General features: G+C 46.8%; 1 protein-coding gene across 5 annotated transcripts in view; it reads right to left on the reverse strand.

Moving 5' to 3' along the window:
- Window positions 1–7196: 7196 nt before the first annotated feature.
- Window positions 7197–15153, reverse strand: part of PBX1 (PBX homeobox 1) — a 283448-nt gene continuing 275491 nt past the window's right edge. For all 5 annotated transcript variants that reach the window (XM_047703684.1, XM_047703688.1, XM_047703687.1 and 2 more), the window contains one exon: window positions 7197–12116. In XM_047703684.1, coding sequence (XP_047559640.1) covers window positions 12024–12116 — 93 coding nt within the window. In that variant the 3' untranslated portion in view covers window positions 7197–12023. The remainder of the gene's footprint in view (window positions 12117–15153) is intronic.

A 15153-nucleotide genomic window follows, 5' to 3' on the forward strand; every position in this document is an offset into this window, starting at 1 on the left:
AAAGTCTTCCCAGTGTTGTCCCACCAGGGGTGGAGATCCTCGAGAAGGACAGAGCAGTGACAGGCTACATAGAAGGTGGTCAGGGAATGTGCGTTTGCTGCAGGAACACAAGGATGTTCCCGCAGATGGCTCCCTGTCTGGCAAGTGTCCTCGATGCCCTAAGCAGTAACCAACCCCCCGGGAGAGGAACCCTGGGGACTCGGCAGAATCCCCCACAGAGGTTCTGCTGTTGGCAGAAAGGAGGTACTGGCCATGCACGGCAAGTCCCAGGGACGGAATTGTGCTGAATAGAGAGGTAATGTGTGGAGAGATAGGACTGTGGACCTAGCAGTGCGAGAGCTGCGTTTATGTCACCGAAGCTCGAGAGGCAGAGATGTGACCAGGATGAGCTTGGGTGCAGGAGACAAAGGGCTCATGTGATTCGCAAGTCGTGGTCTTTTGGTCTCTGGAACAAGGTACAGAAGGCCCCACCTGAGCTTCCGGGCTGTGTGGACATGCAGGAAATCACGGCCGTCCAGGGCTCTCTGCTCACTGGCCTGTCCTCTGGACATGCCTGGAGGCTGATTCAGGCCAGGCCTACACAGACAGGCCTTTGTCTTCAATCTGAGGTAGGACCTGGGAGGTCGGCTCCCTTCTCTGAGAGTAGCCCAGGGGCCTGTCTTTGCACTGCAGCTTGGCAACTCTTGGGCCATGCATAAAAATGGCATCTTTCTTTTTTTAGTTTTATGGAGATAAAATTTTAAGGCATAACAGTGTAATGACTTGGCTTATATAGATTGTAAAAATCATTTCACAATACATTTAGTTAACACGCATCATCTCATAGATACCAAAAAAAAAAAAAAAAAAAAGAGGGGGGAAATGATTTTTTCCTTGTGATGAGAACTTTTAGAATCTACTCTCTTAGTAACTTACAAATATACCATAATCGGTGTAAACCAGTGTCATCTTGTGGTATATTTCCTGATTCCCATTCAGCGCCTGCTGTGGGTATTGAAGAAGTGGCTGGAAACTTCCAGCCTTCAATGAAAGTTAGATGGAGCTGGAAGACTGAAAGAGAGGGTTACCTGTGTTGGAACCATTCAAGTAAGACATTAGAGGCACATCTCATCCTTTCCTCCTAAGCTGATACATCCTTGGTGGTGGGAAGTCTAGGAACTCGAGGAGAGAATGAGAATTTAAAGAAAACAGGCGGCCTGGATAGTGACAGACTTCAATGACTTCACAGATCTGTTCAACATCAGCTCAGCTTATCTACTCCTAAACCTCAGGTTTGTGACTGCTTTCAAGAATCCTAACTTCTCTTAAGGTAGGAACAGTGGAGAAGTGATGGGGAAATGGTGTAAGACATGCTGGTTGAGCCAAGGAGGTGACAGGGATTTCCTTGGGAAGTGTGGGATCTTAGCATCCTGGCTAGACGGATATCAAAAAGAAAAAAAAAGAAAATCTGTGTAACACAGTTCTTTACAGTGGAATGAGGGGAAAAAGAGGACATCCTAACTGTTACGAATTCAGAGAAGGAGATGCACCTGGAAGGATATGCGAGGACAATAAATTATAACACTGCTCGTAAGTGCATTGGGCATTGTCCTAAGTAGTAACTCATTTAATCCTCCTGATGACCCTGTGAAATAGGTATTAATTATCTCCATTTTATAGAGAAGGAAACTGAAGCATGGACAGATTAAGCAATTCTCCAAGGTCACCTAGCTGGTCAGTAGTTGTAGTGTACTGGGAAATGCATTTGTTCCTTGTCCTTGCATCCCTTTGGATGCATCCCTAAAACCTTTGGAAATTCCTGAGTGAGAAAGGTGATGGAGCATCTTTCGTTTGAGGGCCCCAGATTTCTAGGGGGTTGGAGGCCAGGATGGAGGCCAAGCCAGGAAAAGACCAAGCCTTGATTAGAAACATTTCAGCCCCATATCCCAGCCTCCAGGGAGGGCAGCAGGCTGGAAATTGAGTTAATCACCAACAGCTGATGACCTAACCAGTCACCCCGAGGCCCCTAAACCAGAGGGTTTGGGGAGTTTCTGGTTGGCCAATGCATTCACGTGCCAGGAAGATGGTGCGCCCCAACTCCACAGGGACAGAGGGTCCACACCCAAGACCCATTTAGGCTTCATCCTGTGTGTCTCTTCGTCTGGATGTTCATTTATATCTTTTATAATAAATCAGTAAATGTAACTTTTTTTTTCTTAAGATTTTATTTATTTGTCAGAGAGAGAGGAGAGCGAGCGAGCACAGGCAGACAGAATGGCAGGCAGAGGCAGAGGGAGAAGTAGGCTCCCCGCCAAGCAAGGAGCCCGATGTGGGACTCGATCCCAGGACGCTGGGATCATGACCTGAGCCGAAGGCAGCTGCTTAACCAACTGAGCCACCCAGGCGTCCCAGTAAATGTAACTTTAAAGTGGCTTCCTGAGTTCTGTGTGTCGGTTTTAGCAAATTATCAAACCAGGGATGGGGATTGTGGAAAATTTCAATTTATGACCGGTCAGTCAGAAGCACGGGTGACCAGTTACCTGCACCTGGCGTCCGAACTGAGGGCAGGCTTGAGCCTTCACACCTGTGGAGGCTGACCCTCTCCCTGGGTAGTGAGCGTCAGAATTGAACTGAATTGTAGGGCCCCTAGTTGGTGTTGGAATGTTGGAGAATGGGTCAGTGCGAGAAGAATTCTCTTACGTAGCTTCAGAATGAATCTGACGGTAGTGAAGCTAGCATTCGAGTCTCTGTAGTTGAACTTTTAAGGTCTCAGTGAGCAAACTCTATGTATTCCTCACACCAAAGGATCCAGGAAGGGCCCTTTGAAGGCTGCAGATGGGAAGCCAGTGCGGGAAGCAATCTGAGATGTCCCCGTGGATGACTTTAAAGGTCTCACTAGATGATAAGAGGAAATGTGGACGCATCTGAAGGGGAAAGTCAAGAAGGCCGTGTTAAATGCTTCAAGAACAATTAGTGAATTTCAGCGTTGCAGCTGGTGTGTGTGTAGAGGCTCTGACACGTCCTGTGCTCCGAGGGTGGGCCCAGAGAGTGCTCTAGAGGAGGGTGGGGGGTGGGAACACACCACAGCAGCAGGGGCTGTTGGGAAAACAGCAGCTGAATGTGGGTGATGGGAAGACACCTCTTGGAGGGACTCAACTCAAGGAATTAGAGCTGAGTAGAATCTATCTGAACAATGGAAACCTTAGACAGACCCAGAATTTCTGAAAGACTTTTCAAAATAGAATTAGAAAAGTAACACGAAGAAATAAACGTCTGGTGTGAATGGCAAAGCGCGTGAGCCCTCCGTAAGACAGCGAAGGGATGTCACCGGGGAAAACGCAGGGTGGGCAGACAATTTTACCTTACCGGCTCTGCTTTAAAGGGATTTGGGGGAAATGGGAGAGAAACACTAGGGCAAACCTCAAAGAGATCTCGGGACCGACAGGCAAGGTTAGTGGGGAGCGGTGATGGGGTAGACCTTAGCCTGCGTTCAGCCGCTGGATGTTGGCTCAGCCGAGGTGAAGGAAGAGCTCAGATGGCGCCCTGAGCTGGGGCACGTCCAGAGAAGGATGAGCAGAAGTCACAGTGCTACAGGGATCCACACACCTGGGACTAGGAACACAGGGCGTTACGGGAAGTGGAAGCGGAGACACATCTTAAACAGGTCTGTGAATAGCACCGGGAAGAAGGGAGCCCCGAGTGAGCCTGTGGACAGGAGGGCACCCATTTTACATTTTTGAATTTTTCACAAAGACATGAATATTTCAAACGTCATTCTCTGGGAGAGGAGACAGAATGCAGAGATCGGACTGTTTCCCCCAGGACACAGGGAGCAGCGTGCTAAATTAACCTCTTGATGGTGGCTTTTTCTCAACACTCCAGATGATACCAATCAACTGGCATTGGAAAGACTGAGCTATAGGTTTTCTTCTCACTCTGTGTTTGCGGTCTTTTCCTGCATCCTCTGGGAACAATCACGTTTCTGGTGTGGCCATTCAATAGCGATCACCACGTGATACTATGATGTGGGTTCTGGGGGGTTCGATTTGGACTAGACGCTTGGGCTTTGCATGTGTTTTCTCAATTCTGTGGGGCAGGCTCCAATGAGCTATGGTTCATTCCTATGCCTCCTAAAGTGACTTTTTAGAAAAAGTGGGGTCCTAGAGAGAGGCAAGGTTGGATTAAGGGCACTTTGGAGGGACCCGAACAGTGACAGGCGTTCCTATGGACTGTCCCTTCTTGTAGAAGGGAGGTCTCCACACTAGTGCTGGCTGACTCCTGGCTGACACAGGAGGAGGTCTGGGAAGACAGGGCTGTGGGCTGGCATCTGAATTTTAATTTATAAGAGAGGAGGATTTTTACGTTGAACTTTAATTTCTCCCTGGATACGTACCAATGGGAGGTTTATATTCAAATGTCCTGTGGTATACTTGCAGTGCACTTGGTGCCTTTTATGCTATCAGGAGGTGCTCATCGATGGCTCTGGTGAGTTACCCCAGACAGTGTGGCTGAATACCGTGGCAGTACTGTGTACTGCCCGGGGTACAGTGTAACGTGGATGTTAGTGCCTGAAGCCCCCTGCTCTACCCAGGGGTACTCGGGAGCTCAAGCTAAGCTATGTTTTGCCTGGGTCCAAGAAGAATACACAAAGATAGTGGTTCTCCAAAGCACGTGGCCCTGGACACTGTTGTTGTCACAAGCCTTAACAGCAAGTCTTTGTCCACACCCACACTGGGTAGGGTGGGCTCGGAAGTCCGCCCAAGGCTAGCAGCCAGAGACTGCCTCTCACAGGAAACCCTCCGCTGTCTCTGTATGCTCTCGCAGCTTTAATGCAAATCATGAAAACGGAGCCCCCAAAGCAGGGCCTCATTTCTCACACCAGCCCTCCAGTCCTGAGATCCAGGCTAAAACACCCTCCCGGACACACTGCATCATTTCTTAACACTGAGCTGGAGGCCCTCCCTACGCCAGATGTTTCCAGAAGCTGCCTTGTGGACAACAAATGGGGCTGAGAACATTGACATTTTGCTGCATGTCTTTTTTTTTTTTTTTTTTAATTGGGCAAGTGGCAGAAATCTATGAGGATAAGGACGCAGAAGTCAGCGGGGTGGGGGGTGGGCAGGCAGAGGGCAGTGAGCTTTTCAGATTTTATGATTTTAAGGCTTCAGACCTGTAGTCTTCAAAGTGACTGCTGGCCACCAGCCTTGACCCTTCCAGCCAGCAACGGACATGGGGGCCACCTACCGAAGGTGGGAACAGATTGTCTTCCCCACTGAAGAGTAACAAAGCCAGTTCTGGGAGGTTGACTGGGAATGTCTTTACTGGGAACGTGCCTTGTGCTCTAAAATAAGCAGGTGGGGTTGTCTTTGGTGCTCATTTATCCGTTTGGTCACCAGCTGTTGACACAGATGACTAACTGTCCAAAAAGCTGGGGCATGGCATTATTGCCAGGAAGTGGCTGGCTAGCCAGGGACCACTTGTCCATCCTCACAGCCCCACCCCCCACCCCAACCCCTTGCACTTAAGAAAATGGGTGGAAGGGAGGTCTCGGTCAAAGGCTTTGAGACACGGTGAGCCCCCTTCCTGCTTTCCCTTCTGCCAGCTAGAGGCGGGAGCCACAGAGCAGAAGAAGCTGGGTTCTGGAATCACTGCTCTGAGAAGAGGGACCTGACCGGGAACGCTGGCCTGAGCCTATTACCTAAGTAAGAAATAGATTGTATTGAATGTGAGGCATCATCCATGTTTGGTCTACTTGTTACAACAGTTTAATATCACTCCAAGTACTAAAGTGGGGGGAAGGGTCGGGTCCATAGTTTTTCGTGCAACTGGAAAAGGAAATAATCCGAGCCTGCAGGCACGCACACACTTCCCACAAGTGTGTTCCAATGTTCAGGCTTGAAGAGGGAAGGTGGGACCTCCACTTTGGCTGCTGGCGATGTTCTCCAAGTCAACAGGGGCAGACAGCCTTGTGCCAGTGACGCGACTGGGCTCTTCGCTTGTCCACTAATAACAATGATCATTTGATCCTCATTGACTCTCCAACCCTCTGATCTATTTTCTATTGATTAGAATCACCACTGGGATGAGAGGATTAGTGATTAATTCATTCAATACATCAATCCATGCCTGCCTCACTGGGGCTCTGGAGACTTAGGGCGTGGAAACGAGAAAAGAGTCCACATGATGTCCCGGGAGGGGTGACATGCCAAACGCCAGCTCAGTTCCATCCTGCGCATGGATGGGAAGACGGTGTTCATGTCTGGGACACCAAACACTGTAACAGGCCATGAACCCAAAGGTCAGGGGCACAGTATGAGTGCAAAGAATGGGGGGAGAGGCTTTCATGGGATGGTAGACGTGACACATGAGAGGTGGACGGCTCTATACCAGTAACATCTCTCATACCTCTGATACCCTACAATGGAGTATTATTCATAACCCAGAGTCCTTCCTCTGAACCATCTCTTGGGTGCCAGGATTTTCCTTATGACCAGATCCCAGTGGACACAAGAGGAGGAAAGGGGAAGCACTGGGCAAACAGCTGTGACTGAAAAACTTAGAATTTATTATGGAAAATCTCCCTGGTATTTTTTTTTTTTTTTAAACCGGTGCCTGGTGGGTGGCAGCCAGTCATTGGCAAGAACACAAGAAGGGGTGCTCTCCCCGTCTGCCAATAATTGCCCATAAAAGATCCCCTCCTTCTTCCCTTTCTTCCTTCTGACTTCATAGGTGAGGTCAGCGGCTCGTGAGGTCACTTGCCCCCCTGCCCTGGTAGGTAGGCTTTAAAATGATTAGGGCCACAGTTTAAACCTAATTCAGCCTAACAGCAGCCCTAGTTTGGGGGAAGCCAAGGTTGCCAGCACATAAGAGAAGAAAGTTACACAAAATACAAGTATATATATATTTTTTGCAACAAAAGAAACTATTTATTTGGAATATGCATTACCAGTACAAATTAGGAGACTGCAAAACCTACACCATGTTAGTATCGTTAGAGAACACAAAAGTTCAGTTGGAATCAAAAGGGACAGAAGCCTGTGCTCTCACAGAAGCAGAAAAGCTTAAACTTTCAAAACCAAAACAGAGCAGAACTTTGCAGGTTTATACTCTGAGTAATAAGAACAGGGGAGGGGAGCGGGAGAATAAAACCAACAACCGAAGGAAAGCACTTCAAAATAATTGGAAAAATAAGGAAGTAATAAGAGAGAAAAGGGGGAAAACATTGAATGTTTTATTCATTTTAACAAAAGGGGGAAACAAAGTTTACAAAAAATAAAAGATTCCAGAAAGCTTTGAGCTGGGTGTTGAAACTATGAAGGTGATGTGAAAAGCTCGTCATTGTTTTGTTGACTCAGGAACAGGAGGACAGGTGTCTGGGCAGAAACACCTGCGACGCGCTGTCCCACAGTCCTGCATCTTCCCCTTCGCTTCTCCTGCTTATGTTCTAGGTGCTTTCTGGACACTTCCATCTTTTGTTTAATGAAAGATGTTTAAGGTAAGTTTCTTCCAGAAAATACTGCTTTCTTTTCTCCCATGACTAATAAAAACATTCCAAATCTAGCTGGTTTAACCATTGGCTTTTCAGCAGCCCGAGGGTAGTAAGATGTATGCTGTCAAGGCATCAAACTTCACCTCGCAGCATTAAAAGGAGAGCCCCGAGTCAGGCTCAGTTTCTCAACTCTTCATCCAACATCAGGGCTCAAGGGCTCAGCAGGCCGACTGACCCCAGGGACGGCCTCCAGTATCTAGTCTATGGAGCCCATGCCCCATGACACTAGGACGTCTGTGGGATGCTTCTGGAAGAAAAAAAAATCCTCTCTCATTGTAAGAAGGCGCCCGGAATGTTGTTATTAAACAAGAAGAAAGAAAAGAAAGCACTTCGTCATGACGTTCATGGTCAACAAAGGCAAAAAGTATCTTCTACCATATCAAAGGTCTCCCGGGACAGTTCCTTGAATTTTTAAAGGGCCAAAAGGAGAACCCAGGTCCCTGTGTTTTTTTTTTTTTTTTTTTTTTTTTTCCTCAGGGACTGCGGAACTGCCACACACTCTGGAAATGCAGGTGAGTGATGGGCCATCCGCTCAGGCTTCATCTTTGTCTCTGAAGTCAACTGAATTCTGGAGCAAAGCAGAAGTACAAGGAAACCCACCTACTCTACAAATGTCATCTTTTCACATCACCTCATATACATTACGTAAGGAATAAAAACAGCAAGATCATAATCCTGACAATTAAAAAAAAAAAGCCCCCCCCCAATAAAACAACCCAAAGTAACACAAAACATAATTTTTTTTTTTATATTTTAAAGAGCAGAAATAAAGAAAGAAAAGAATTTATTTCTGGGTCTCAAAGTTAATAAACATAACGTGTTAGGTTGTACCTATTATGCTCACTATCCCAACCTTTTTTTTTTTTTAGTTTACAAAATGAATTACCGTCACTTTTAAACATTGTGAAACAGGAAATGAATGTGCACAACTCGACACTTTTCTAGCATTCTTGAACTAATTCACAAATGCAAGAAAATAAAAGAAAAATGGGGAAATGATTCATGTAGGTAGTTTGGTGTTAAAAACGAACGCAGGAATGATGTGTATTGTCACAGAAAGAAGAGGGGGAGCCCCCCATCCTGTTTTGCGTGCTGTGAGGGTCATTTTTAAAATTTTTATTATAAACACTATTAAATTCAGACCGCTTTTTTGGTTTTTTTTTTTTCTTTATCTGAATATACAAGAACATTCATTATCAAATGTTCATCATCAATACTACAAAGAACGAGACACAAGTCGCAAGAAACAATGGAAAATGTTAATAAAGCTCAAAGAATTGTTGAGTATTTTTTTGTATTTTTTAAGTTTTTTTTAAATTTGAGTTTCTGTAGTTTCATCTTTTTTGGTATCGAAGTCAGGTTTTTCTGGGCAGAAAAATAAAACTCAGAAGGAAAAGGTGCTGGGGGGCGGGGGAAGGTATGTGAGAGAAGGCAACCAGCAAATAAAGAACCACCACCACAGCAAAATTTAAAAAAAGAAAAAAATAAAGAAAGTCAATGTAAGGAAGGTGCCACTTGGCAGAAGTACTGCACAGGCATCGGTTCCACGCCAGGGGGAAGAGTTAGGGGTGAAAAGGAGGATGAGATGGAGAGTTACAAGGTGGGCAATCCCAAGGGCTAGTATTACTCAGGGGAAATCGGCTGCCAGGGACAACGGGGAGTTCCCACTCCCATTAGAAAATGCAGGAGGCCTGGGGTACATTTTGGTATCTGTAGGATTGACCGAATAGGAATTCCCAGGGAGCTGTATTTCCAGAGGCACGCTCTTTCCATCCCCTTCCTTCTGCTGCCAGAGTTCCCATGCTTTGCTTACTATCAGGGGGATCTGGTGACTGCCATGTTGGACGTGATGGTGGGCATGGTGGGGGTGGGCGGGAAACTGGAACAGAAAGGTCTGAGTGGGGAGGGAAGATGCTGGGCGAGGTGAGAATCCGTGCAAACTCCTTCGGGGAGAGAAACTGTGCAAATGTGGCTCTGCTCTGATCTGTTTCATCAACTTAAAATGGCAACCATTCAACCCAAATCTGGAATCCTTCTTCCTGTTGCCAAGAGAACCGTTCCAGGTCTCTTCTGTACTTTGTGTGGTCAGGCATGTGATCCAGCCGTGCTCCTGTGTGCCCCTGACACTGAGCAAGGTTCTCCACTGCTTCTACCACTACAGAGTTGTCACAAGATGGATCCTGCCAGGAAGCCCCTCTACTGAGCTCTGCTGTGATTGGGGGCACAGATCAGTAGACACAGCCTCTCCACTGCTCTTCGTCATCAAGGCATAATTCCATCTTGCCAAAAACTTACTTTTTGCCTTTCCTTCAAATTCACACACCTTCTGTTTTCTTAGGTATCCCCTCTCCCCAGCATATACACAGGAGCAATTTCTGTTCATTACTGTAGCGCCATGCACCATTTCCATGACCTTGTTAGCGGGCCACCCTTCCCCCTCAGCGTCTTCTCTCTCACCCACAGGCCTCTCAAGCAGAGTAGATGGGACAGGAGGCTAAGCACCTACAAGGCCACATACTGGATTCAAGTACAAACTAAGAGAACCAGGTCCTATTTTTCTAGTGTGGAGGCTTAGCTCTAGTCTATGAAACCAAACCGACTAAAACAAACAAAAAAGCAACAGTAATACCCCTTCTTCTCTTTGTCATCACAGCAATGACATCAGGGTATTGATGGTAACCCGAAACTGGAACAGGAAAACCATTATGTTGCCCTGCCATGGCACAAACCCATTTGTCTCAGCGATGACACTTCCCCTGACTTCCCATTTACGGATGGGATATGAATGAAACCAATTCCTTCAGTCTCTCACCAGCCTCTTGGTAAGCCAGGCATCATAATCCTCATTTTACAGATGAACAAAATGAGGCATGGAGAGATGTGACCACCTCCCATCATAGTCGGGTTACAGAGCCACCATCTTCTTCACTGGGGCAGCTGTCCATGAGGACGGTAAGCTCAGGTGACACTACAAAATGGCTTTCTAGTACTCTCCTCTCGGATATTCCAAGGAAATGAAAGTCACTGTGACAATTTCACTCAAAACATTACTTCCCCCTTTCGAAACCCATCGCTCCCAGATCTTCAAATGAAACTAGCAAAATCTGCCTAAGCCGTGATCTTCTCCAACCCTTCTGGAACAAGAACGTGGTGCCATGTTAACACTTTGAATAATTAATGCAAAGCCCCCATAGAAAACCAAAAAACAGAATAGACCCAAATCCATTACAGACATTGTAAGTACTAGGTGTGACTCCCTGAGTGCTCCAGAGGTGGCAGGAACAGGAACAGCCTCCATTATGATGGAGTCCTCTGGATGTCGTTCTGGTGTGTGGGCATGCTGGGGGGCTACAGGTCCCAGAAGCCCCAGCACATACTGTGTCTCTGCGCCAGAGACCTTCACTCAGAGTTGCTAATTCCCTCTCCTGGGCTCACAAGGCAAATTGCTGGTTATTAATGTGGGTCTTTGCATGTGGCACATGAGTGAATGGGAGAAAATGAATGTGTGAGGCCATGCATGTGCTGACATGTGCCTGAGTGTGCGTGTGCGTGTGTGTGTGTGTGTGTGTGTGTGTAGGATTAGTTGAAGGGCTGCAGATTAAGAACTTTCTACTCCTTAGTGGTTCAACACCGTGCCCACTCAGATCTGGCTTTGCAGTAGGTTTTGGACATTGCTTACTAGTGTTGCATGGTCTCCAAAGACTGTGCCTCTGAAACCAAGAGCTGTTAGGAGAAGGAGGAAGCCTTCAAGAATTCTGCCCTTCTTGTTGCTTACGTCCTCTCGGAGGCTAGACTTCCTGCCGTGGAATCCACCTAGTGGAGCTGAGACTAGAAAACATGGCACCTTTAGAAACCCAGCTATGGCAGTCCCCGGGGCATAGCTGGGGCTGGGAAGGAAGAGGAGGAAGTGCTCTAAGCAGAACCAGCCCAGGGAGGGAAGAGCAAGAGGGGGCAGGGGGCCTGGAATGAGTGGGGCAATGTGGTGCATTCCTGCTAAGAGGTAGTGAGAGTAAGAAGAGAAACAAGAGAAGGGCTGCCTGTTAACAGAGGGGGCGAGGGATCCGAGTGAGGTAAATTTGGCTCCTCAAACCACCAGCATGAAAACGTACAAACACATTTATTATTTTCTTTGTATTTTCTTTCCTCTTTAAATTCCTCTAATTGTTGAAAATATCCTTCCATGATGTCATGAGGGCAGGGACCCAGGGAGTCTAGGACAGAGGAGGGAGGGGACAGGAAAGATGGCGGACACCAGGCTGACAGCTGGAGGCAGGGAGGGTGGCTTCTACCCAGAAAAAAAAGGGAAGAGAGTATAAAGAAGTGTCCAGATTGGCTGAAATAGCATCCCAAAGAAGAGAAGAGAAGGAGACTCTTATTGTGTTTGCTGATTGCTTCGACCTCCAGTCTGACCGCTTCAGCGTTGGGAGAGAAACCCTCCCTCCTGGCCCTGTCCCGACTGGGGCACAGGGTCAGCCGGGATGCGATTGCTGGGAGATCAGTTGGAGGTATCAGAGTGAACACTGCCAGGGCCTTCTGTAGGGGAGGTCACTGATGAAGGGGTAGTAGCATCCTGCCAACCTCCATTAGCCTAGAAGGGAAAAAGGGAGAGAAGTCAGTTCTCTGAGATCGGGTGGCCATTTTGAGCAGACAATGACAACAAGGCAACTTGTGTAATGGGCCTACCACAGTGCCTGGCACATGGGGACACTTTTCGGCTAGGCAGCTGTTCTTGTGGTTGATTATACTCCCTCCACCCCTCAGACGAGTATGGGTCCTTCGGTGAGCCTTTGGACCCAAGGTTAATACCTCCCACTTCTCAAAGATACTCTGAGTCAATCCAAGCTGTCGGATGATCATTGTGTGTGCTCTAGAGGCATGACAGGTCAAGGGATCCAAGTTCTAGTTCTGAGTCTGGCAAGGACTAGCTGTTGACTCTGGTGAAGCATGTCCACCTCACTGGCCTTTGGTTCTCCTTTAGAAAAATAAAAAGGGTGTCCAAATGCTTTCTAAGGCCTTTCCCTGCTGTTCCGTATGTTACATGATTCCAGGCACTTGTTCTGTGGAAGGTTCTGTACTAGTTGCTCCTGGGCATACAATGATGAGTGAGAGACAGTTCATGTCCTCAAGGAGGGGGATAAGACATGAATATGAATGAACTATATTTCAAGGCAGAGCCTAATAAATGGTACATTCCCGCTGTTATGGCAGTTCAGGGAAGGCTATTGCCTCCCATCTTGGTGGAACATCAGGGAAAGCATCAGGGAAAAGGTACTCTTTGAGGTGGGCCTTGAAAAGTACAGAAGTTAACTCAGGTGACTCAAACAGGTGAAACAGAGGTAGACTAAGGGCAGCTCTGCATAAATACATCTAGAAAGGTGGTGAGCCAACAGATCATTTTTTCCAAGACTCCAAATCCAGAAGCATCCAAACAATGGGATTGTTCTAAAGGATTTGTTTTAACGAACACCCCTAGCTGAAAATATCCCACCATTAAAATAGCTGAAGAATGATTTGTTAGAGTGGTCAACTCATGATACATAATTCATGATTGTTTATGTATTTTAAAGCATCGAAACAGAAGTGTGCTAAAATGCCTTTATCCCCCCTAGTTGTCGTGTTCATTTGAAGTTAATATACCTCACCTCTGAAAATGTTAATGGTGAACAGACCAGGTGTTAGGCATTCCTGGTAAATCATTTTCCACTGTACTCTCCACTCATTTGATTCCCTTAAATACTTAGGGTACATGGGGCAGGTAATATTCTTGCCATTTGGGAGGGACCACAGCTTGGGCTCTAGAAAATTCCATGGTACCGAGGCACATGCTTGACACCTAGGTGCTGGAAACCTGTGTTCACGTTTCCTTCATAAGAAAGCAGAGATGCGAGAGAGAAAAGCAGGCATCTGGGTTATGACTGAGAAACACAGGCTTCTGAACCTTTGAATCTGGGCTCCTTTTTCTCCGTCCTTCTCATCCACTTAGCTTTTTTTTTTTTTTTTTCTCCCACCGGCTCACCCACATGATGCTCCAATCTCCCCTGGAAAGCCAGGCGCTGAATTCATAGCAGCTCTCACCAGTTACCTCTGCACAAGGATAGTTTTTTTTTTTTTTTTTTTTTCCCCCACACCTCACTAAGGAGCAGGTCTGGATACCAAGAGCACAAAGGGTCATCCTGGGAAATGCCAAGGGCATTCCGCCTCCATCAGGGGCCCAAGAATAATTGCTTGGAACTCCAAAGCTCCATCTCCCAAAGGAGTCAAGCAGCTCCTCCCGCCCCCTCTCCCTGCCCAGCACATTTCTCTTGCTCTTGGTCAGGGATTGGAAAGGGAACACTCAGGGGAGATGGGAATTCTTTTGTTTACAGTTCTTTCTTTGCTCTCTTTCTGGGGCCAAGCCTCTGTAGTATGATCAGAATCAAGAACAGAATTAATTCCGTGTCCTAATGACAGGAGCTTAGTCTCCTTTCCCAACCAAAAACATGTATGCTGGTGCCATAATGGGTAGATGGGGAAGAGCAATCATATTTCTTTTACCCCAAAGAAAATCCCATAATTCTTTGATCTTTTCTGATTATAAAAGATGCTTATATAATATTTTCAAAAAGAATATTTGCAATCTACATGTGATGAAATACTGAGAAAAGAAAACAAGCAAGAAATCCACAATGTACAACATCCATAATCCTACCACTCAAAGACCATTAGCTGCTAGTATTTTGACACCTGTCTGTCCTAGTTGTGCTTTTTCACATGTGTGTGTTTACTAGAGAGACAGATAAGTCAATAAGTAAATGGCCAGCTATGTGGGCCTATGTGTGTGTTCACCGAGTGGTACGGGCTTTTAAGAAAACCTGAGAGAGGTTTCTTAAGTACAGAGTCACGATGCAGAGAGTCAAGTGCTGGTACAAGGGGAAAAAACTCATGTCTTAGGATCGACCTGGTGGGAGACAAGTAGATGCGGAAGCTCGGGGAGGCAGTCAGCGTCTGAGTCCGAGTACGAGGCACGAAGGAGTTTCGCGACCCCGCTCCTAAGGCCCCACTATTACCATTATTTAGCCATGTTCCAATCTCATTAAAATAACAATAAGGGGTACCCCCCAAAGAAAGCCATTAGTCAAGAAAATGAGCCCTGTGGCGTCTCATTAGGAAGGAACCGGCAAAGCATTCTACGTGGACCAGAAGATTCTGGGAGACGCCTTTTGATTCGTGTCTGAGATGAAAGAACTCGAACAGGAGACATCTGAAAAAGTTTTGTTTTCTCAGACCAGTGCACACGATGCCAGAGGGTACAGGGAACTCACAGATGGTAGAGGCAGGAATTAGTCCAAGCCGGTATCAAAACTGGCATTTTAATTATGCTAGTTGGCCTGGTGAAGAAGGATATAGAAGACTTTCTATTAAAAACAAATACATAAAATCAGTCTCTTCGGCTGCCTTTTTTTCCACTCCTGCTCTACACACACACACACACACACACACACACACTCCCGCCCCAGATTGGGCGACCAACTGTCCCAGCATGCCCAGGACCCCCCACCCCTTCTTAACACTGAGGTCCCATATTCCCGTAACCACTCCCTTCCCCTGCCCCCGAGACCCAGGAACACGGAAAGAGCGGCTCATCC

This window comes from Lutra lutra, chromosome 15 (genome assembly GCF_902655055.1).
Source record: "Lutra lutra chromosome 15, mLutLut1.2, whole genome shotgun sequence".
Classification (NCBI taxonomy): Eukaryota; Metazoa; Chordata; class Mammalia; order Carnivora; family Mustelidae; genus Lutra; species Lutra lutra.